This window comes from Tinamus guttatus, unplaced genomic scaffold, assembly GCF_059628265.1.
Source record: "Tinamus guttatus ecotype Peru unplaced genomic scaffold, ASM5962826v1 Tinamus_guttatus_pri_ptg000601l, whole genome shotgun sequence".
NCBI classification, from domain to species: Eukaryota; Metazoa; Chordata; class Aves; order Tinamiformes; family Tinamidae; genus Tinamus; species Tinamus guttatus.
This window is the reverse complement of record NW_028289135.1, coordinates 4368321-4392870: the sequence shown is the minus strand read 5'-3', so window position 1 is coordinate 4392870 and position 24550 is coordinate 4368321. Positions and strand designations below refer to the sequence as shown.

Below are 24550 nucleotides of genomic sequence, written 5' to 3'. Positions count from 1 at the left end.
ATACAGTGTATGGCCATGTCTGAACACTACACTGCCTTGCTTATAAATCCTCCTGGGCCAGGGTCCATCCTAGGGTGAATGTTTACGAGAATTATGGGGCCAGGGAAAGATGAGAGAAGTGATCTAAAGTATAAATTCACACTAGTTCACTGTTACTATTTAAATACAAGTATCTGGGGCCCTCTCAATCCCCTATAGCGAACTAAACAAAACCACATCAGTCTGAGGGGAAAAAAATGTCAGACTATGGTGTGAAGTTATGAAAATCATTACCTATGCAGTTTTTAACTGTTAACCTTTGGTTTAGATGTGCTACATGGTGGCAGGGAGAGCACTTACACTGCTTATATATTGACCTTGTAGCAGGAGAATCTCTTAGATCAGATTCTCTTTGGCTTGCTTGCTTTTTTTTTTTTTTTTCTTCCTCTCCAATTTTTAGGGCAGGCAGAGCTAAAGATGGGAGCTAAGCACTGAGACAGGGTCACTGGGTTTCCTTTCCCTGCCTGCCCTGCACCCAGGCGTTGCCAGCTGGGCTGTGCGGTGTGTTTCAGCCCTACGCTTACTCAGCTGGCTTTAAGGGGAGGGAAGCCGCTTTAAAGCTGCTTCGGGCGCTGCGTTGTGGCGCAGTTCGGAGGCCGCGGGAGCACTCAACGTTATCCCCAACCTTCCGCCTTCCTCACGGGTGCCAAGATGGTGGCGGCAGGACGCCCTTCCGGGGCAGCGGCGCCCGCGCATGCGCCGCACGGAGGGCGCCCCCGGTCTCCGCAGGCAGCGCGGCGGGCGGCCGCGGCGGGCGCTGCGCGATGACGTCGCCGGAAGCGGGGCGGGGTCCTTTCTCGCGCGGCGCTCGGCCCAAGGTGCGTGCGGGGCCGCGCGCGGGCGCGGCGGGAGCGGAGCTGCCGCGCTCGGCGCCGGTCGCCATGATGGTGGGCAAGACCAGCGCCATCGCCGCGGGCCTCTGCGGCGCCCTCTTCATCGGCTACTGCATCTATTTCGACCGCAAGCGCCGCAGCGACCCCAATTTCAAGAACCGGCTGCGGGAGCGTGAGTGTCCCGCTGCCCTCTACGCGACGGTCGCCCTCCCCCCCCCCCAGCCGTCTCCTCGGCGGTGCCGGAGCTCCCGCGCAGAGCGGGCCGGGAGCGGGGCCGGCCAAGGCCTGGGACCCTCCCATGTCCTCCTGCCTCCTGGGGCTCTCTCTGCACGTGGGAACGCGGCCCTTTCCATGCCGTGGGGGATTCTGCCTTCCAAGTGCTGGAGACCCTTAGATTTCCTCGCTGGAAGCCTGGAAATAATTAACCTCCCCCCCACCTTAAAAGAAAAAAAAAATCCTCTCCTACACACTTAGCCTGTTCTATCACTCCTGTATTTTACATGATGTTTATGTGATTTTATTTTGCTTTCTAGATTTCAGAGAAGACACTTGTATAAAACTGAGTAGTCTGTTATTGCAGAGCTTTAACTGCGGTTGGGTGAGGGAAAAATGTCAGCACTGCAGCACTCCGGCATTTATCTAGGGCATTCTTAACCCTCCTGGCTGCTTTGCTCTTAGCATCCAGGATAAGAATGAATGCCAGAGAAAATGTTGATTTATCCAAAATGTTGAGCTGTTATCCCGTGGCTCTTCATTATTTCACATCTTCAACATTAGTTTAAATATTTCAATGATTGATGGAAGTCTTAAATCTAGCTAAGCTAAACTTCCGTGGCAAGTAAACATTAAGGAATCAGTACTTTGATTAATGAAACAGTCCAAAACAAATTACTTGAAAATGAGTATCTGCCTGATGATGTTAAAATATAGCTTAAATATTTTGGTTTTCTCCTGATAGGCTGACATTGGGAATGACCAGTTTTGATGCTACCAGCCATTTTTTTCCCATTTTCTACAAGCAGTTTCACAGCACATTATGTTCTTCAAATTCTGCATTTTCATCCATTGCTTTTTTATGTAGGATTATGGAAGCATATTTTTGTGTCTATTTTCTAAGTATTTTTACCCTGCAGTGCAAGTCATTCAGTGACAGTTTGAAAGTAATTTGACACGTTTTGTTTTACAGAATAAAACTTATTACTGACAGTTTGATCAACAATGTTTTTATTCTGATGTTGCTAAATATAGGAAGAGTCTTAGGTGGAGACAATATCGGACTGTTTTTTTTTTTTGTAGAAAAACTCAAAGCAATTTTTTGCATCCTGTAAAAATATTATTTGATAGTAATTCTTTTCATTATCTGAGCTTCTACCAAGTAGTCTTTTGATCAGACTTCAGACTTGCACTGCACTGGAAGCCCTGAAGGGGATCTCTGGGATTAACTAGTCTGGACCTGGGATTAATCATTTGCCATTTGCTGTTGGGTCATGCTGTACAAATATCATCTGTAATATTTGCCAAAAATGACTTGAAATGCAGTAGTCAGTTGAGCACTAGAGCTGCTAGTAGGTCCTTAGAGGAAGATTTATTGCTTGTCAGATCATAGTAATAGTGTTTTGTGGAAGACTTTTAGACTTTTCCATAACAGCAAATCTTTGCAACTGACGTTTTTAGGATGGGGTGATAATGTAGTGTAACTACAATTCCTAAAGGACAGTGAATCTCACACATCAGCGTATTGCTCATCTCATGAAGTCAAACAGAGACTGAAAAATGAAAAAGCAATTTAGCTGTCCCAGTTATATTTTGCATTGTTTTGGGGGGAGTGTATCAGGACAACAGTTTGATTTACAAAGACCTTAGTCAAAATAGGTTGGCCAGACTCAGGTTTCAGGGGGAGAAGTTGTTGTTTCCTGGGAATTTTTGAAAAAAAACTTTGAGCTTTGGGTTTTTGGTTGTCTTCATCTTATTTATTTGCAGGTTTGGTGTTCTTTGAGTCTTTCAGTGTTCCTAGTCTTGGTGCTTACCCATAATTTAATCTGGGAGCCAGCAGAGAGCAAAGCTGTAAACATCTGGAGCTGCTTGGTCTCAAAAGCTCCGTTTTAAGATGACTGGATTTTAGATGTATTTCCATAGCCAGAATGTCGGTCTCTTCCATTGACTTCCAAGCACGTTGTGATGCTCTGGAGAGCTGCATGAGAGGAGAGCTCTAGGTGGGCTTCCCCGCAGGGCAAGATGCAAGTGGCTTTTTGGTTCTGCCCCTGTGTGGGGCTGGATGTGAAGCTGCTGGGGCACCCAAGGACTTGTACGCCCAATGTCCGTTCCGCCTTGACACTTCCCTCCCAACATGACAGTTCCTTCTATAAAAGAATATTTGTTAGCTCCCTCTCCTTTCTTTAGGTTGATACTGTCTTTAGAAAGAATAGAATCTTCTAATTTTCTCTGTAGGGGAGGACTTCCTGAATGTCTGTTAGAGCTGTGTTGTTGTTTGTTTGTTTGGGAGGGGGGTTATTATTTTAGTGAGCGATCTTATAAAGAGGTCTGTAAAAATACCATTTAAAAAAAAAACTAAATAGGAAAATTTTGTAGTCGTTCTTGAAAGGTTCTTTAGATCAATGTGCAGTTTTAAAATCTCGATGTCACTTTGAATTCCATCATTGGGCTTAGATTAAAATGTCTGATCTCACCCACGTGCAGTCAGTGGTCAAAAGCTTTTCTTAAAAGATTGTAGTTACCTGCATTTACTTTATTTCTTATCATTACTTTTTAAAATCTCTGAGTGTCTAGACTGGTGACTAGTATCTAGTGTAAAGTTTTAGAAGATGCCATAGTACATGTGAAGAAGGCAGGACTTTCTCTTTAGACTGATGTGAACGTGCTAAGCTGTAGCACCTTGTACTTCCAATTGATTGACGTTTTCAGTGAATGCAGTGCAGTTGCAGTGGGGCTTATTTTTAGTTGGGAGATATTTCAAATAGTTTTTATTGTTTATTATTTCATCTTTAAGATCTAATGTATAGTGGAAATAGGCTTGTATAATAGTGCAGTTTAAAGTTTTGTGCAAAAAAAAAAAGAAAAGAAAACTTCTGAAAACTTGCGCTGGCCTGATGAAAAGCACCAACTTACAGAAGATGAATTTGTTTTCAATACTGAAAATAACCAAAATGATAAAATGATACAAACCTACAGTTCTATATGATATGTATATATATTTTTCCGTGTATGATGTTGCAAAATTTTGCACACAGGCCAATAAGTTGTCGAATTCAAGCATTAAGGATTAATAGGGTCTCACAGAAGATAAAAAGGGTGATCGCATAGTTACAATGTGAACTCTTTGAACTCTTTTTATATAAGAACACTTGATCTTGTCTACAATTTTCACATGTTAGATTATCAAAACTATGAGATAGTATTTCTGAGTGTCTTCATCACATGGACAGTCTCCAATTCTTAGCTCATTTTCATTAAAATTGCTAGCTTTTTTTCTGTGCTAGTATAAAATATCTTTACACCCCCCTAAAGGCATTAAAGCAGAGCTTTATATCATTTTAATTACACTGATGCTGTTGTAGAGTTACAGTTTCCTATTGTAGACAGGCTTTATGTCTTTGCTGGATGACTAAATCTGTGAGCACTTCTTCCCCTCATTTTTTTTTGTTTTCCTTTGGCATTTTATTTTAAAAATGTTTGATCCGATCTTGCTTTTGCTGAGGGATGATGGGAGGCTATACCTTTTTAACTAGTTCCCAAGGCTTTTTTATTTGTTAGAAAGCAGCTGGAAAAGTATGCTAGATGCAGAGTGGCCTGCATTTTCTGCTGGTCTTTCAAAATGGTTGTGGCTTAAAGTTAGATATCGTTGTAGTGTTGCTTATCTTTGTTAGAAATTAGTGTAAAGAGATTCTGTGCTGCTTCCTCTGGTCCTGTTCCTTCTCCCTGCCTCTGCTGTGCATGCAGGTATGACACCCTTCGGGCTCGGCACCGTTGGTGTTCGCTGTAGCCAGCAGGAGAGTTGCCAGTTTGAGCAGTGTCCCACTGGTAGCCCTCATTAGCCCTCTAAATGGTATCTCCTGCAGAGAGTGGGTTGCAGTCCTGTGCTCAGTCCTCAATGTTTAGAGCATATTTCTTCTTATTTCAAAAATAAGACTGTTCACATTTTTGTACTGAAATCTAAAGACTGTTTTTAAAATGCAGAATTGCAAATTAAAAATGTGCAATGTTTTTATCCTTACAGGAAGGAAGAAACAGAAACTTGCCAAAGAGAGAGCTGGGCTTTCCAAGGTAATACTGTCTTTGTAATGCAGTGCTGTATTTAAAGGTGTCTCATTTGTACCAGGGTTATTTGGGAGATTTATTTAAAGGCTGAGTTCTCAGTTGTTGCTTCCAGCATTTCAAGCCTTTCTGTAAATATCCAGTCTTTATTTTCAACTTTCACAGAAAACCATACGAAAGGATTATTCCTTCTTTGTGTCAGATAAAGGCCTTGTAAGAGACTGTGGCATTTCAGATGTGGCTTAGTAGTGTTTTTCCTTTGTCCATAAGGACTTTTTAAATATAAAAACCATTGGAGGGATACATCTGTGACTGAACTTAGAATTCTTTTGCTAGAAGCATTTGATTTGCTTCATGTTTTCCCATGTTGCCAAGGGATCATGTAGGAGGGGCTGCGTCTCTCTGTCCTGCACATGAGAAATACAGACGTGATAAACATAACACACCATTGAATTTATGTTTGCTTCAGTTATCTGCTTAAGCAATTGATTTTCAAGCTCCATCTCCATATGTGATGCAATGGTTTAATTTGCAACACTTGCATATATTTAATGTATAATATACACTTAGTTTACTTTTTTGCTGATTTCATCACGAATATATAGTTCTCAGGTTTTGATTTAAGTTGGGGATGTTTTCTGCCAACTTGTTTTTTAAGCAATGTTTGTGGGCTAATGCAAGTTTTATTGTGTGTATGTGTGTGTATAGCTGCCTGATCTGAAAGATGCTGAAGCAGTTCAGAAGTTTTTCCTTGAGGAGATTCAACTTGGAGAGGAACTACTAGCTCAAGGTAATTGCATAGTTCTTTTTAAAGGGTAAGCTGTAAAACCATTATTCTTCACATTTGCTGAAAGATGATTTCTGAGTACTGAGATGTTTTTGGAAGTTAAATTTGTCTTAAAAATCAGTTGCTTGTTTTTAAGCTCCACTCAGAAGATTCAACAGGGAGAAGTGATGAAATGCGTGCTTTGATTCTCAGCATATTAATCCATTTCTGATGGTTGCCTTCACACTGCCTAAGAAGTCTGATTTCAGAATACTGCCTTTTGTCCTGCAGGTGAATATGAGAAGGGCGTTGATCACTTGACCAATGCTATTGCTGTGTGTGGGCAGCCACAGCAGCTCCTGCAAGTTCTACAGCAGACTCTTCCTCCACCAGTGTTTCAAATGCTTCTAACTAAGCTCCCTACAATAAGCCAGGTATGTGCAACTTTTCCTGTTGTTGAGGTTTGAAAGTAGTTGAACTCTTTGTGTTATTCACTAGGTAAGTCTTGAGTATTGCATAAGTTTTTGTAATAGGGCAGTATTTACTCTGAAACTTAAACTTGCATGGTATTCTTCATATCATTTTTAATAGCAAACAGTATACAATAGAAATACAAAACTTCTCATGCTTGGATCTTTACTAAGCTCTTCTAAAGCCGAGTCATTTGATTCCAGCTCTGATGCCTGTCTGTAAGCAGGTCCACTATTTCCCAGATGCAAGTTGTGGGTCAGAACAAGGATAACTTTCTTGTATTGGATCTTGATTTTTATTTTTATAATTAAGTATCTGTGGTGTTACACAACTCCATCAGAATTAGTCTGTTGGTTTTGCTAGCCTAGTGCTTGTGGGCCTGCTATAAACACAGTGTTAATTAACAGCAGAACACATCACTGTTTTGAAATCTTGGGGAGTTTCCTGATAACAAAAGTGCTGGTAACTCTGTGTAAAATGACCTTCGTTTTTACACTGAGTGCAATGCAGGTAATTTGGTAATGCGCTAAGAGGTGAGTCTGCTCTAATTAAATAATAAAAGTTCTACTTTCTTGAAACTGTAAGGCTGTGCCCTAATGGTGTTACCTTACAAAGAGCAGAGACTCAGTACTGTGTTTCAGTCAGCTCTCTCTTTACAGCTCAGGCTTGGTTACATTTCAGTTTGTGGTCCATTTAGTGAGTAAAAACACTGAAAAGCACCAGGTGCAAAAGAGGTAATGGTCTGGGAAAGCAATGGAGCAAAAATATTTCAGTAGAGAACAGTGCCAAAATAACATGGAGGTCATCATTTAAGGCTGTCAGAATATTATTTATCTGACTTTGACTTTGTTAGGTTTTGCACAAAGTATAGTTTTTGGAGAACTGGCTTCAAAAATCATGTCAAATAGATTATTTTTTTTAACACTTTAATCAAATTTAATTCAGTAATTACACTGCTTGATGTTCAGTGTAAAGTTACATTGCTTGATAATCAGTTGCCTACTGTCAATTTTATGTGAATGAGTTTTTCTCCTTCTTACAGAGAATTGTAAGTGCACAGTGCTTGGCTGAAGATGATGTTGAATGAGGTCACACCACAACAGGGGGGAAAATTGTTTTCTTACCCCAGAAGATGAGCATCAGTAGGGGGTATAAAGGGGCAAACATAATAGTTAAATGGACTGTGTACCACACTGGGTTCTACCAGAGTTAAAATTAACTTTGTGTAGGTGGGTTTCGCAGGATTTTATTTATTATCCCAGTGAAAAGTGTATTTTGATAAGAATTCATTTTATAAATACACTGTGTTGAGTTATCAAAGTATCACTAATTTCATTATTATTAAAATATGCAGTTGTAATGTTGTACATATAAAGACATAAAACTACGACCTATTGAAAACCCAATGCTCATTTTTGAAAAAACAAAGTTATGGCAATAAAGATTTATCTGCACTTGTGTGTCCCTATAGTGCTACTTTAAACCTCCAAACCTTGGGGTGTGAGAGCAAACAATCTAAAAAGGAGTTAACATTAAAAAGTATTTTTAATGTTATGGCTGGTCTTCCAGTGGTTTTAGTACCTTAAGTTTAAAACCTTGTGTAATTTTCTGACAAAATAGACATGATCATTTAAACAGTGACTGTTCACTCTAAAAAGCTGCAAAAACAGAATGGTGATAGGTGACTGCCTGCAGGAAGAATGACAAACCTATTTCTGTCAGGAACAATGACATCTGTGCTGCAAGTCAAACCTGTATCTGTCAAACATGAAAGCTTTACTAATGCAGATATTTTTGAAATAAAGGTGTTTGGAATAGAACCTTGGACAGCTTTTAAAATAGAGAGTGTTTTCCCTGAAGCTTGAAACCTTTTTTAAGGTAGACAGATAACATTTCAGTCTCTAATCTTCAGAGCCATAGAAAATAATTGCTAACAATTTTGACATTTGCCTTAAAAATTTCTGTGCTGATGCAAGTTACGAAGGCAAGACAATGATACCCTCAGAGTAAGTTTGTTAGTAATAATAGATTTAGAAAGGCGTCATAAAATTTCAGTGCAGAGTGATACTGTAAACGTGAATTAAGTAAGTTTACCAGTGAAAGGGAGGCAAGTAATGTAGCAACTCTTGTTTCTTGTGGAAGTATTCTTTTAAAAACAAGTTTTCCATGGGTAGAATGTCCTGAATTTCCTGAATTAAAGCAGATTGTTTCCTGCTGTTTTCAGGGTTTGGGTTTTCGTTTGTTTGTTTGTTTTTGCTGTTGCCATGCAGGTAGCAGAGGAAGCAATTAAAAATGCAGCTTTGTGTTTTTGACATGTATTAAGTTAAGAAGAACAAAGGAAGAGAATGCTTCAACATATCTCTCTGACAAGTGGTAATTTTGCTAATGATTCACGTACATTAATAGTAAGATACTGTGTGGAATTAATCCAAACAGAAGTGACGTTCTCTGAGAGAGCATTAGCCAACGTTCCCATCTCTGTCTCATTTCAGCCTAGTAAAGGTTTCTACAAAGGCAGATTCTTTCAAAGCGTAGATATCAATGTTTCAGAAATTGCCTCGCACAGGATATTTGGGAGGTTAAGTGGATAGATAGTTCATGGTTACCTAGCAATCAAACACTTGAATTGGAAGTACAAATAGCTCTGAGCCAATCTGCTTAGACCATTAGATTTGCTGTAGAATGGTTATTTACCCCTTAACCTCTTCAAGATGCCATTTCCCAAGATTTTGAAGTATTATTGAATCTTTATATAATGGGATAAATGCAGAAGTTAGAGGTTGGTATAAGCAAAAAATTCTTGAAGAGCTGGCTATAATCTAGTGTTTTTGTTGCGTTTGGATTGCAGTAGTCATAATCTTCAAGTGACAATAGCCGGTTTGCTCTTTTCCTTTTAACTTGCTTCAATTATTCAGAAGTTACTCTGCACCTAGAATTTTGAGTTAAAATTACTCTGAAGACTGTTATGTTTAAGAGGTGCAGTTTGGTCTTTTTTCAGTGCCTTTTACTTTTTAATCTTTGCAGTTTTCTTAGAAATAGTCACAAATTAAGTTCATAGAACTGTTCCTGTCCCTTGTGCTGTTACTCTTTTCAGTTAACATCTCTTTAGTTCAACTTGAACCCCCTTTTTAAGCATAAGGTAAATCAAACCCTCTTTCTCCCTCCATGCCTCTAAAAAATAAACCAAAACAACACAAGTGAAAAATAGCACCCTTCCGTTGTGCAGGGGTTTGTAAGCTTTCCTTTGTATAAGGATGCTGGTTTGAGTTCATAATAAAAGGTCCTTTGCAGTAAGTATTTTTTGGAAACCAAAATTCTTAAATCCTTCTGCTTTTGTTGGTGATCTTGGCGATAGTCTGACAAATGTCCATTTCTTTAATTAAACTTGTAGCCGTCTGTTAACCTAACTTTAGTTACATTTCTTTTTCTCAAGGTTAAATGCAAACAAGTTTTTAGATAGCATAGGTTTAAATGAAGTCTTTAAAAGTGCAAATTTGTCCTTGTCTTTGATAATCTATTTAAATAGTGCTTAGCTCTTATGCTAGTGCAAACACTGATAGCTGTTTTGTCTTCAGCTTATAGGGTGGGAATGTTGAATCTTTGTAAGAATATTTAGATTTTTTTTCCCCAAAATCTGATTAAATGAATACGTTTCAATTTCTGAATTTTGAAGATGCTGTTTAGAATTGGAATTTGCTTTCAGTCCAAGAATGGCAACCAGTTTCAGACATAAGAACAGTGCAGGTCACCAGAAGTGCAGGGATAATGATTGACACTGCAGCATCAGTAGCTGTGCTTATGACCTTATTTGTACTTGTGCAAATTAAAAAATGGTGAAAGTGAGCCATACCGGTGTTGGTTTAGCTGCTTGTGAGCTCACAGCTACTGGTCCATTATATCTGCAGTCTTACTTTACTGCAGGTAAAACTGTTCTTCCTTCCCCCAGAAAGAGCCGTTGTCCATTTTTGACGCTGCGTTCCCCTTCCAGGAACGAGGCCCTGATTTTTGGTGTGTATGGCCACTGAGAGGATTTCTCATAAAGGAAATCGGAAGCCTATGGACACAAATTGAGGAGTGTTCTCATCAGGTTTGAGCTTTTCAGGCAGCTATTCAAATTAAGCAACAGGTGATTTCTTAGTCCTGCAGGACTACCTTTTGGTTAGGTTCTCACCACTGAGTTTTTTAGGTAATGGGTTCTAATCCAAAACCAGTAGGTGAGCAGGCACTTAAGGAATTGCCTGGCATTTATTTCCTTACCTTGGGAAGGAATGAGAGAATATTGCCCTTAAGTTGAAAAATGCTAAAGTCTCAGCCCACGTGTTTGAGGCCAACTAGCATGTACGTGTAGCTCAAGTTATTTATGCACCCAAAAGTACCTAAAGCTTGATGAGTACACGGGTGGATGGCTTGTTGAAAGGCCCTTAGGTTGAGAAAGGCCCTTACATGGAGTTAAACTTCAGGTGGATCTTTGAAGTGGTCACTAGGTGCTTTCAATGAGTGTTTAAGGGTGTATGTCCTATGCACCTGTTCCTCTATTTTTTTTAAGGGATTTAGGGAAAAAAAAAAAGATAATTTCTCAAGGTTTTTGTTATACCCAAATCTTGCTTTGGTTTTAAGAGTATGTGTTTACATTGACTGATATGGTCTGCTTAACAGAGTGAACAAAAAAGTCTGCATACAGCAGTCAGATCCGACCCAAAGTCTTTCATCCAAAGAGCTGAAACTTGCACTTACCTCCTAAGCACTGAGCTGGCTTTCATTGCGGGCACTCGGAAACTTCTGCTCTCAGAAAGCAGAACTTGCCATGCCTCGACTGTTGAAATGTGTGTGTGGAGTCGCAGCAAACAGCTGCCTCTTGAGTGATGCTTCTGTGTCAATCTGGAAGTGGATGGTTAGGGTTGTTTTTTTTTTTTTTTTTTTTTTTTCTCCAAAGTCCATTAGTTTCTGTATGTACTGAGAAGAAAATGGAGATTCTCACTTCCCTGCAGTGGGTGCTTGACTTTGTTATAGAGCTTACAAGCACTAGCTTTACAGCACTGTTTAGTGGATGTCTTTCTGTGAGGTCACTGCTTCCTGGGTTTTCTGGTTCCTGCCACAACGCAGTAGTCATGCAATCTAAAAATCCTGTATTTTATGAGCTTTTGACTGGACATGCATAGTTCAGTTGGTCTTGTGTAAAGGTCTGGCCTTGATTTAATGGGTTGATAGGTGTGTGTCTTCCTGCAGCCCTCACAAATACCATCATTTCCCTTCTACCCTGGCGATGTTCTTGGCTGATTCTCTTTGATGGGTAGAGTACATCTGCCCAGGCTTCTTTGTGGTAGGTGCTGCATGGGGGAGTTTTGCTGGGACTAGTTCAGTATTAGAGCCTTTAAATCTATCTAGCTGCTCTGTGCTGTAACACAATTATGTGTGGCTTTTAAGTGTGAAATTTCTACCATGCATGGAAACAGAAAACAGCTGAGGCCTCATAGTCTGCCTCTTTCCACATCTTGGGCCCTTGCAACTGCGAAAACAGATTTAGTCACCCTAGCAAGTATCGTTTGTTTACAGAGCAGGTTTCAGTCTGAACAGCAGAGGGCACTTTTGTACGTTTGTTCTGTGCAAGCTCATCCTGCAGAATCCTGATTTTTAGGATGTTGTCTGGGGGGAGATGTAATGCAGCATTTTGTCCAGGCAAATTTGGTGCAGTACATGAGACAAGACAGGAAGCGGGAACAGTGCAGCATGTGGCTCTGCTGATGCCGATGCTCTGGCTTTTCAAATCCTATGTTCTTAGTTCATTGTCATGACACAACGAAAAAGGTTTCTCTCTTCTTCCCCTCCATCTTCAGCAGAAAATCCTCAGCCCAAATAAGATACATACATAGGCCAGCTGCGTTGTACAGCTTTAACACTGCTAGAAAATGCAACTGAAATCTCATTCCCAGTGTGCACAAGGGGAGAAAAGTGCCCTGTGCCCACATCAGGTTTTTCTGAATGAAGGTTCCCAGCCTGAGCGAGGAGAGGGCTCCTTATTATCTGCAGCGTGGAGGATGTGATGTCTGCACTTTAAGCCCTTGCCTGGGATTGAACTCTGGCCTTGATGGGTTGTCTGTGTGAGAAAAAACAGCCCCCCAGAAGGGAAGGATGTTGTTATAGGTTGCTAATAGGTTACAGGTGCAGTATGGTTGCTGGTTTAGATTCAGCTTAAAGTGGCTAGATCTGTTCACGCCACTGCCGTCCCACAGGTGATGCAAAGTGAGCTGGTGGAGTCTCTCTGGTGCTTGGGAGGCAGAAGCCTGTGGGGGCACCCTGACGTGGGACCAAATATTCACTACTCCCACACACACTTCGTAAGTCCAGTTGTCACAATAATGTAATCTCTTGTGACAGTCAGTCACAGAACTCTGCTTCTTGGGGTGTGTTTTCTGGGGAAAAACATATGTTAATCCTGTACGTGTAAATAGAAGTTTTCTGTCCCTGGAGTTGTAAATCAGCATTTTTTCCAAGCATTGAACTTTCAAAAGTACTTGGGAGTGTGCTTGAAATACAGAAAGTATCTAGAGAAAGAGAGCTGTTTAATAAAAGATACTGTCTCTGCAAACCATGCTTTATCATCCATCCTCAGGTCACTCTGGACATGTCACACACTGTAAGATGGCCTGGAAGATAAAGAAATTTGCTGTAACAAACTCATCTTTGCCTCTTTTGGCATATGTGTAAAAGAGCGTTTTCCAGAGCTCTGGAACAACCCGGTTAGCATATTTTATTGTATTTAATATTGTTTAATTAGAAGGATTGTACTTTCAGCTGTGATAATTAAAACAACAATAATTATTGCATGGATTTGTTACTTATAATGCAATGGATAATTAAACGGAGAAATGGAGAAAAGGGATTCATGAGCAAGCTTGTTCTTTGAGAAACTCTCCTCTGGTGTTTTTAAATTGATGGTTCATGCCTAATCAATTCATAGCAGTGTCTCATTATTGGTGGAAACAATGTTTGGTTTTGCTGGAAATTTACTTTCACCACACAGCAGCCTCATGTTATTTAATTACTTGGTTCGGTAAGTTACTGCAGTGAAGAATACATACTGCTGGAACGAAGGAGATGAAAGTTTTTGCATATATAAAGGAAAGAAGCCCCATCTGCCCTCAGGTTGCAGCCCCCTGTGTTTATTGAGTTGTTCTGGTTGGGGCTCAGCTATAATGACACTCCAGGAACAGAATTTGTGGAACCATTTGTGGGTTGGTACTTGATTTACATTTTCTTGCTTTTATCCCTCCCTCCTAAGTTTTCAGCTTTATCATCAGACCCCTTTGCTTGTATTAGAAATTGTCTGCCAAAACTAAGGGCCCTTTTTTACTTCTCTGTAGGGATGTCATCTACTGGCCGTTGGCACTGGCAGAATTCTTAGCATCAAAATATTATTATTACTTCTGTATCAGCAGAGATGTGTGTGGCACGCTGAAGAACCTGTCCAGAAGAAGTCCATGCTTCTGCAAGCTCACAGTCTGCGGTTGTGATCCTGTAACTTACTCTGCATGGCCCTTTTCTCATGGAAACCTAAGCAGTCAAGAACAGGACATTGGGACAGTGACACGGGAAGGGAGAAGGTAAGGTTTAGGACAGTCTGATTGCTTCGATAGTTACTGGGTGGGTGTTTTGTTTATCTGAATTGTGTATAAACAGTTGGCTCCTTTTCTACATCATGTTATTTTTAGACTGGTTATTTTAGACATACCATCAAAAAAGTCAGACCTCAACCATCAGTGTGGTTGTAGATGAAAAACCTACCAAAAGAGAAAAAATATTGAAGATGCGTTTTATGATTGAAAAGGTTTGAAACACAAATTTTCAAAACTGAAATCAAATATGAATTGTCACCACTGGGTTAATCATTCTGCTGGACATCTTGCAGTTGACAGGAACTTGTGAACTGTGCTTGTACATTGCGAATGTAAGAAGCTTTCAAAAACCTGGCTTGCTGTTTTATAGCAACTTTAAAAGGAACTCTGACTGCTCTATTCAAACTTACTGATCAGACAGCATCATTGTGCCTAAAATTCAATGAGTCCATCATGTAAATAGGGAAGTTGGGACACAGGGATATATAAAGTAGCCAGCTTAGAAAGCAATACAGTGAGTCAGATCCATCCTGTGTGTTGAACTGCCAAGTGTGAACACACAAGGACCTAATAATAATGGTTAAAAACTCAAGAGGTGCCCACAGCACCTTACTGTGAGGGAGTCATAGCCCAATCTTAAAAACAACGCAGCCCTCTAAAGCTTTCTTCTGATATGAAAAGACTTAGTGGTTAGAGTAGAAGTTACCTGTTGAGCAGATCGGGTAATTTTCCCTTTTTTTTTTTTTTTTTCCTACTTTCAAGCTGATACCTGGCAAGGAGAGGAGAGTGGGTCTCCGTGTTGGCTCTCTAGTAGTGATATATACAGAGGAGCAGATGAGCAGACTGTTGGGGCCTGCCACCTTCCTGAACCAACAGTGTGGCTCTTAATAAGAGCTTGGACTAACCCCTTGAGTGTCTTGGCTGCTCTGGGCAAGCATGGAAGTAAGGGTTCGTAATTTAAAGTGTCTTTCTAAAGTGAATAGAGACCCTGGGATGGAATATTTGATATTAGAGTATTCTCTATGTATAATATCGTTGGCTTCTGTCTAGCCTTTTTATTTCTTTCTGAGATGGTATCTTAGGAGATTGCAAAGGTCAGTGGTAGTGTTTTCTGCACTGGGTTGCCCTCAGAATTTTTCATCAGGCCTGATAATATCTTTGATCAGAGTGTAGATGGTGCAGCCTTTCACGGATCAATGTCTCCTGCCTTGGGCAGTGCATTTTCAATAAAACCAGTGACAGCATCCCTTGTCTGGAGCTTATTAGTGTTCCTATGTTTGCTCTGTGGCTCTTCCTCTCAGAACTCAACGTCTTCCCTTGTTTTTAAAGAAAAGCTTTAAGAAAAAAATGTTACAGTGTGTTAGAAGCAGCAGCCTTGGACTTGGACTTTTCATGGACTTGCCCTGGTTCTCAAATTTCTATTCAAATTCTGCTTTCCCAACCCCTGGTAATATTCTAGGTGTTGTGTGGCTGGTCTCTGGGCAGCAGAAACTTTGTTGTTGACTGATGCATCGGGGGAATTTGTAAGTGACGCTGGAACAGCATAGAACATTTTCACATTTGGGAACTTAACCACTGCATTTCTTCCTGGAGGACCAAGTTATTTTTTGCTACTATCAAAGGCTATCACCCTCCTTGACAGAGCATGTGCAGAACAGTTGTGCTCTTGTGAAACCTCATGGGACCCAGGGATCACAGATGAGGGAAGGCTGGGATGGGACTAATGATTATCTAGGCACAGGATCCATGCCATTCTTTGCACCAGAGCCAAGTGCAATCTACTGCTAGTCTTCCTTCCTTGTCCATAAACTGTCAAGCGTGGTCATGTATTTCTACTGGCAAATATGGGAACGAATAGCACCGTGACATGAGGCAGAGCTTTGTGGGCAGTGAGTAAGGATGCTTGATGCAAACTTTCTTCGTTCGCTTCCAGTGTTGAAGCTTCCCAATCGTGGCCTTTCCTGGCAGTTCTCAGGCACCAGGACTGCTTTTTGATTTTGTTCGTTTTTGACTAACTGGAGTCTTCCAAATTTAGCTGCTTTCTATAAGCATCAGAATTCACCTATAGAATTCACCAGTTCTTCTCTTCTCTTTAATTCACCACGTAAAGATCCTACAAAAGGATCGTTTCATTGCCTTTGCTTGATATTTTCCAGAATGCGGTACCTTCCTTTTGCTGTCTGAAGGGCTTAGTATTTTGACTTTTTGTTTTTCTTTCAGTATTGAAAGGTTAACACCGACATTCTTTTACAAAATGCAGAGGAAACATGTCAGCACAGAGGCACATAATGGAGTTACATTTTAGAGGGCAAGTCCTGGTGCATTTGGTCCGACATGATTTGGAACAGGGCATCAGCTCTTGATTCGTGCCTGTCACCTTCACGCACAGCAGCGCCTGCTGTTCCTGCCAGCCCCTCTCTTTGCTTTAGGCACCAGGTGATGCTCACAGAACACGATAGGGCTGGTGGAGCTCTCTGGGCAGCTGCAATGACAGACAACAGTCTTCAGGCCTCACAACGCCAGGTCCTCACAACACAAAGACAGACTGGGCTATAAGAGCATGTCTCAGAGCTTTTCAGTGGATGTTTTTCTGTTTCCCTTTTCCTTCCTGCACCTATAATTTATGGACTAAGTGGTTTAACAGCTGGCAAAGCACTGAGAGGAAACCCAGCCCTGTTTTCGGGGTACGTACAGCAGACGCAGAGAGGCAGCAAGAGCTTGGAGGACCCTGCTTAGCCTGTTTTTCCGGAGCCTGTGCCACTAGATGGCAATGTGGTTCTCTTGGAGTTGAGAAGTCCCCTTTTTCTTTCCTGTAAAATTCTTGCTTTTTCTGTATTCATCTCTGCCAAACTGATGATTGCAGCCACCACTCCGGCAAGAGAACAGAACAAAATCATTTCATAGAACATTACAGCTGTTGTGCCTTTTCCTTTCTTTTTTGTCCCCCCCCGCTTTTTTTTTTCTTCCATTTCTTTGTCCCACAGCAGGGTGCAGAGGTTTAAAAACCTTATTTCTTAATTGCTCTCCTTCTAAAAACAGAGAAAACACAGTCTCTTGGGAGCAATTAGCTGTGAGAAAAGCTTTTCTCAAACAATTGCCAGGAAATATTGTCTTGACCGATATTCCTGATGTAACACTGTCATTCTCAGTACTGTTATTCTAAGACATTCGCCTGCAAAAACAGCAGGCTACAGAACTGTAATGTACAATCTGCAGTTTACCACCTACCTCACCTTTTTATGTACATTTACTTTCAGTTTGTCTTCCCACCATGTTTCCTGTAGCTATTTTGTTTAGGAGAGTGAGGAGTTATTTGTGCCTCTTCTCTTGTGATTCCAGCATATCAGGCCAAGGCTCTGACAAAACAGGGCTGAAAATTGAGGTTGCACCTCTGCTCTCCAGGTTCCTGATTGAAATTCAGTGTCTGTGTGCAATGGAGGAGGTCAGACTGCATGATTATAATGATCCCTAGCCTTAAAATATGGCAGTTTTGGAATACGTGAGACTGGTGAAGCCTGAATTTTGCTGGGAGTGATGAGGGAGCAACCATATGTGAAGCGGGCTGCAGAGGCACCTTAAGCCAGGGCCTTGACCCTGAAAACCCTCTCCCCGTCACCTGGGGTGAAGGGGTGAAGGGTGGGCAGAGATCAGAGGAAGAGGTGGTAAACCTCCAGCACTAAAAGCCAAAATTATCGGTGGCCAGGAACTGCTGATAGATAGATTACATACCTACATGCCCATTTGCGCGCACAGACATGTTTGTTTGTATGGGGAACTTCAAATTTTGTCCCTTTCTACATAAATTCATGGAGGTTTGAGAAATAAGCCTTATTTTGTGGGACAGGGTGTGAACTGAAGCACCTTCTGGAAGACAGACAGCAGTGTAATCCTTTCATTCAACCCTGTCTGCAGCTGCTTTTTATAAACTTGGCATAAATATGTGCTCAGTGAGGCCAGGCCTGTGTAGCTGGAAAATATTTTCCACCATCCAAAAAAACAGAAGACTGGAAAAAGAGCCCAGAAATTGTGCATAACATGGAATGGCCTCGCTTGTGGTTTTTTTCCATGACTTCCTCGGCTCATTTTTCTGCTGCCAATTTTAGAAGCCCATAAGTCATACTTGTTAAACTTTCTCAGTTAAAATGTAACTCTAAGAACAAAGTCATATGATACGTTGCAGCCAAATAATCCTTGCAGAGCCTCTGACTCGGGAAAAGTGGCGCTGACTTGGCCGGCTCGCGGCCCCGCGCGGGCTCCCGTCCCGGGACAGGGAGCGCCGGGGTAGCTCGGCAGAGTGGGGCCCGGCTCCGCGGCCCTCCCGGGGGAAGAGCTCCCCACTGACTGCAGTGAGGATTTCTCCCTGCCCTTGCTAGGGTAATCATGTCCCCGGAGGGTTATATTACAGAACAGTCAGCTCAGAAGGGCAGAAATACCAACTTCTCTTCTAGAAGCACTTCACATAGGAAAGGAGAAAAGGAAATGAGAAGAGGCAGCACAGAGACTGGCTGGTCTGGCAGCAAAGCGCTGAGGCTGTTGTAGGTAGGTGCTGTTGCCATCAGAGTGAACTAGCTGAGGAGTGAGGAGAGAGTTGCCAAGAGTGAAAGTGAACTTGCTGGAGGGTTTGAAGAAAGGGCATCCTCACTTCAGCGCATTTTTAAGCGCTGAATCAATATGGAAGTGCTCACATGCCAGGAACAACTTCCCCCCCCCGCACACACATGCACCAGTGTGACTCTCTTTTATAAGGTGATTTTGTTTACACCTGAGCCCTGCCTGGCTCTCCTGAAGCCCCATCTCTGTCCAGACTCTGTTCTGTTCCCTCCCACAGAATGAATCCTGGGTGGCTGCTGCGGAGGGGAGTCACTCCAAGCTTACACTTGGGCAATAGCCGAGAGAGGAATTTGGCCATCAGCTCTGCCAGTAGTACTGCTGCAGCCAGCGTTGTCCTAGGTGCAGCACGTGCACCCCTGCTGTCGTCCGTCCGCCTGTGCCCCCGAGAGCTGGTGGCTTGGGAAGGCAGGAAGTGCCGGTCTCCCATCAGGAGAAGCCCCTTGTCTACGAGAAGCCACTTGTGCCAAGTGAGTGCGAGCCTGGCAGTTCACAAGGGAGCAGAGCAGGCAGAAAAGAGGCAGAGAAAGGAGTGAGTGAAATCATGAGGGGCTTCTTAGTCAACTCACTTTCTCCAGCTCTGGCTCTCTCTTTTCTTGTACTGGGGAAGGAATAGCATGGAGAATCACCCTTTGGAAAAAGAATATATGTGTAGCTATGGGTTCTTTTTTTTTTTTTTCTTTAAACATCCATTTATGAAGTGGATTCTGTCCCCTGGTGTAAGCTGGGAAAGAGACTTGAGAAAGTCAGTGGAATTGCTCCAGTGCAAAGCAACTGCCAGCAGAGAGGCAGGCCCCAGAGACTGCCTGGCTGTAGCAAGGTAAAATTGCCTTTCAAAATCTGTGTGGCCTTTATGGGAAGGGAGGAACTGAACAAACCCACTGGAACTCAGCAAGGGTGTTGCAATGCCTTTTGGAAAGCCAGTTTCAAAACCAGTTGCTGCCTCTCTCTGCTGGCAGCTGCTTCCTGTGCCCTGACATTTGGGGAGGCGGTGGTGAGTGACTGATGTAACCCTGGCTGGGGAGCCGCTTGCCCAAGGTGCCGGGCTGCCAGGCGGGCAGGGACGTTGACTAAAGCCGGGCTTTCTCACAACAGCTTCGCTCTCCCTGCGCACGTACCTATCCCTAGGTCAGGTGTTTGGCACAGCCCTGTTCCAAGATGAGTAAACGGGGCGGTGGAATTGCCCAAGACAAAAAATAAATTAAAAAAAAAAAAGGAGAAAAGGAAGAAAAAGGAAGGAGGTTTTGTTCTTGTCTCACATGAATGCAGATCTGATACATCTCTTGGCTTGCTTTGTTTTTATAACAATATTGTAATTAATAATGATGTCGGTTCGTTAAAGCCATCTGTTCTTTGTATTAATGGTGGGAAGCATTGAGGAGAGGGTGAGGAGAGGCCTGGCTTTTCTTTTTCCTTTTTTTTTTTTTTTTTGCTAGATCACCACCTTTAAGTTATTGTGACAGACTTCTAAAAGGATCTCTTTGTATGAATTGGAATATAATGCTCAGTTGGGCTCTTAAATTCTGGCTCTGTTGAGAGGAGAGATTCTTTCATATTGATTGTCATTTTGTATGCAGTTCAGGCACTGACTTGTAGAAAATCTGGGCCAGAAGAGATATCATTAGGTATTTATGGGGGTTTGGTTGGCTCAGCAGTCAGTTTTTCCATTGTCATGCCGTGACAGTAGTGCATTACACACACCCTCAGGAGACATCCTTCTGCTTCCGCAACAATAAAGGACCTTTTTTTTTTCCTGACTCATCTTCAGTTAAAAAAAAACAGTAAATATAATTAGCAACAGTCAGATATACTGTGCTTAATTCTCAGAGCCCACTGGAATAGTTCTTATTAAAATATATGCTGATGGCTGCTCACCTTATGGCTAAATGTCCTAAAGATTTCCTCCATCTGCATTCCAGGTTATACTTAGATGTTTTAACATAATCTAGTGATGTTGTAGGCAGTTTCTAGCTTGAGCCATTCCTAGTTTGGATTAAAAGGAGGAATATATTTAATGCTGGGGTTATGTTTCCTGCATGCAGCGGAGCCCTGGCCAAGCTCTGAGGACTGCGCAATAGGAATGGCTCTGCTGTGGCAGATCCAAGGCCCACTTAGCTCCTCATCCTGCCTCTGACAGTGGCCAGCAGCAGACGCTGGGGGAAGGAGCATGAGAAACGGAGCAAGTCCAGACCGATCCTGGCCCTGAATGCCCTCCTGGCTCTGCTGCACAGTAGCCCTCGTTGCTTTTGCTTCCCTTGGCTCTGCATGAGAGCAGCAGCAGACCCTGGCCCGCTCCGTTCGCTGTGAGGACATACGCTCGCATGAGGATTGCTAGGTTAAATGTGCCCTGGCCCCCCTGGGCCCTTCCCTTATGTAAGTGTGATGGGGCTGGGAGCAGGTGGTGTGCATCTGGGCCCTGCTCTCTGCCAGGGGGTGTTCCCTTGTGCCGCAAGGGATAGTCCATGCTGGCCTAGTTAGGGGCTGTCTCGCCTCCCGCGTGTGTTATTGGAGCGCCGCGAAGCCAGGACACGGCCTCTGGATCCATATTTCACGTCAGGGCAAAGGCTGGCACTAGTCACATGGCTACGAGCAAGCCAACTGCAAGATTAGCATGGGTTTGTTTATTTATTTATTTATTTTAACCTGTGACTAAGATGGGGGAGAATTTGGAGGCGAGCTGCTCCTCCCAGAAAAGTAATGTTTATGTTTCAGTCTCCTGAGTAGAGTCAGTTAGATCCGAAGTGCTCATAACCTTGCGATGGCACGTGGGCCCTGTTGGCATGTCCTCACGTAACCTCCCGTTCGCGCTGCTGGACGGAGTGTGGGCTGGTTGTTTGCTCATCCCAAGCTTAGATGGTCAGAAATTTTCCTCTGTATTCCTGATTGCTGAGCTCAGAGGGGCGGAGGAGAGGATGAGCGAGCCCTGTTCTGAAAGGGGCAAGGCACTGCAGAGGGCTGTGCCTGGGGTTGCGCTCAGGAACAACGTGACACCGTGGGTGGACTGATGGCTCCGTATCCACAGACAGGGTTGCAGGGCTCACCTGTCTTTAGCATGTGTTTAGCATAGTCACTAGTGACACAAGAGTGTGTAAGCAAGTCAGCACTTGCTGCCACGTGACCAGAAGGAGAGATGCTTTTAGAAACTTGCGAGGGTGGCATGAAAGGGCAAGTCAGCTGGAGTATCCATCCGTGGCTTGCAGGGCACCTGTGAGCTAGCAGGCATGAGCGACGTAGCACATAAAAACTGCTCAAGTACTGGGTGGGAATATGTTTTCCTGACCTCTACCTAATTTAACCTGCGTAAGCTACTCATTTCTTTGTGTTACTCATGACCCTGGCTGTGGAGACGCACAAGCTTTGGGGAAGAGCAGAACAAGCTCAGCCAACTTTAATGAAAAGTCATCGTTTCCCAAAGTTAGTGACTTGTACCCTCCAGGAGGGCAGGGGACAACGCAAAGAACTATCAGAGAAGGAGATACAGAAGGCCTAGGGTTTTAAATCACACTTGCCTAGATTGAGCAACGGTGGCTGCAGAACTAATGACCTATGTGGACATATGATTTCATATTCTTGAAGAAATTTGGAGAATCCTATCCTCATATGTCATCAGTTGCTAAAACAACTCTCCTGGAAATGTAGAAAGTCTGTCCATCTCTCCTCCATGTCCTGCAACAGTAAAAGTAGCATGACCTCATCTGAATTTTTGTGATAAATAAATGAGTAATCCTGCCTCCAAGGCTGTGTGGGACTTCTGCACTATATCCTTGCTCCAGGCTTGTGCACAGGGAAAACTGGGCATTTTCCTCCCTAGCACTTTCTACATCTTCAGTGAATGGTCTGGCTAGCCAATGGTCAGGATCAGCCCTGTTGGCCTCCCATCAGCACACTGAAAGCTGTGAGATTTTCCGAGCTGATTTATCAGCAACATGTAACTGAAAGCTTTTTTTTTGCAGTTGTGGCGTGGACTAAAAAGTATGATGACCCCAATGCCAGCTCAAGCGTGGCACATGCTAAGAGCAGTGCTTATGGTATTACCCCATTTCCACTGGGGCTCTGCAGGCTCCAAGCCCTCTATGCCCTCCTGTCTTGCACTTTTTAAACTGGATCTTGAGTGGGAACTAACCAAGGGAGAGGAAAAACAACTACGTAACTGTGTTGAGAGTGGCATTTTGTTGGTGAAGAAAGACCTAGGCCTTGGTAGTTCTCAGAGCTGCTGACTGAGCCTGGGTCAATCTCAGGTACAGCGGTGGGGGTATCTCCAAAGGAGATACACATCTCCTGTGTAAAATCAGCCTGGCTGAGATTAGACTCAGGGGGTTCTGTTCTGTAAACACACAATTGTGCTTTGTGTTGAGTTCAGTGGGAGGCAGAGGTGTGTCACTCTCCGGGTGAGTGGCTTTTTTGCTGCTGCTTTAGCACAACGAGGGAGCCTTCCTGAATGCGTGGAATATATCTGCACCTTGACTGATTTACCTCCTGCTGGCTTGTGCTGACATACAGCTGGAATCTGCAAGCTTTCTTCCTGTCTGGATTGCTGTTTTCATTTGGTTAAAATGTGCAAAGTATCCTTCAGAGAGAAGGAAGGCGTTAGGAAGAGGAAACTGTGCAATCCTGAATTCTAACTGTCTGGGCTGGGTGATTTGCTCTCTCAAGGCCCACAGTCTCAGTGGCTTCAGGTTTCAGCCCAGTGCAGCATCAGTAAGTTCATTCTTCCAGAGTTGCTTTCACTCCATCCCTCCCCTTCTCTCCAGGAAAGTGAAGTTAACAGCAACATGAGCCAAGGCTGCAGTCTTACCAGGCAAGAGAACCTTTACTTCTCCTTGTCCTTCAGTGCAAGAATACAGGAACAGCTGTTTCTGTTCCCCAACAGGCACTTTGAGCTGGTTGGAGACACCCAGTTTTGAAGGGTCCAGCCTGCCCTTACGGGGCTTTGGCTGCCTGCGCCTCAGAGGGGGATCCGAGGCGGTTGCAAGTGCTCAGCACGTCACAGGACTGGCTCTGGCCCCAGCAGCTTGGGAGGAGCCCTGTTCCGTTGTGATAGATTTGGAGGACGTGCTTTTGCTGACAATGCCAAAGGAAAATGTGAAGTGTCTGATGAGTGTTTGTGTCTTAAAGCTGCTCTGTGGTACTGAATAACAATTATTGAAATGAATAAATGAATGGCCTGAAATAAAATCCAGGAAAGAAAACAGTTTAACAGGGCAAGCTATGAGCATAGCTGTCATCTTGGTTTGGTTCATCCTGGGTGAGTACCACAATGTCAGAATTCAGTGACATTCAAAGGCTTTTTTCTGAGGATAAAGGAACATAAAATGAGATCTAATTTGTTCTTCATGGAGCACCACTTTCTGCCATTCCTTATTTTTTGGCAAGAAGCTGCGGGTAATTTATGTCAGCGTTGTCAAAGACACATTCATGTTACTTTCACAACTGTGACCTTGTACCCAGCTAAAAGTGTTGGAGTGGGTGACCAGTACGGCGCTCAGCTTACGTCCACAGGGCAGATTTTCCAAGCAGCAGCTATGCTGGCAGAACTACCTGCCATGCTGTCTGGCTACGTCTGTGCCAAGTAATTCTGGGAAAATCTGGGATGTGACAGAGCGGTAACAACGGAGGTGAATTCCTGGAAGACGTGTACCAAGAGCAGCAGCCCGCAGCGTGGTGCGCCATGGGATGTGCTCCCGTAGGGACAACCAGAGTGTGGGAGGATGCGTTAAACCAGTCACACCGGCATGCGGCAGTGGCCTGTCCACACAGCAGGCAGCTACCTTGCTGATCCAGTCTTGGAAAATTGGCTGCCTTGGCTGGGAGGAAACAGCTTAGCTGTGACAGCTTTCACTCAGAATTAGCAATGAGCTGGCCAGGGCCAGGCATAAGTTGCAGCTAAAGCTACTCCTGCCAGCTGCATAACCAACAAGGCAATAATTGTCACAAGGACAAGGCTCAGG

At 43.2% G+C, this 24550-nt stretch overlaps 1 protein-coding gene, 1 long non-coding RNA gene and 1 other non-coding gene across 3 annotated transcripts in view; all 3 read left to right on the top strand.

Moving 5' to 3' along the window:
* Window positions 1-883: 883 nt before the first annotated feature.
* TOMM20 (translocase of outer mitochondrial membrane 20) lies at window positions 884-7809 on the top strand. Its single transcript, XM_088534902.1, has 5 exons — window positions 884-1044; window positions 5107-5153; window positions 5853-5934; window positions 6202-6344; window positions 7424-7809. Exons 1-5 carry the CDS (start codon window positions 921-923, stop codon window positions 7466-7468), a joined length of 441 nt encoding a protein of 146 aa, XP_088391028.1. The 5' UTR covers window positions 884-920; the 3' UTR covers window positions 7469-7809.
* Window positions 1515-1648, top strand: LOC148592442 (small nucleolar RNA SNORA14). The gene has a single exon (XR_015913938.1). It is a non-coding gene; the product is annotated as a small nucleolar RNA SNORA14 (small nucleolar RNA).
* Window positions 7810-13673: 5864 nt separating the features above from the next.
* LOC104576802 (uncharacterized) overlaps window positions 13674-24550 on the top strand; it is a 31343-nt gene continuing 20466 nt past the window's right edge. Inside the window, exon 1 of the long non-coding RNA XR_729078.2 lies at window positions 13674-13982. This is a non-coding gene — a long non-coding RNA (uncharacterized LOC104576802). The remainder of the gene's footprint in view (window positions 13983-24550) is intronic.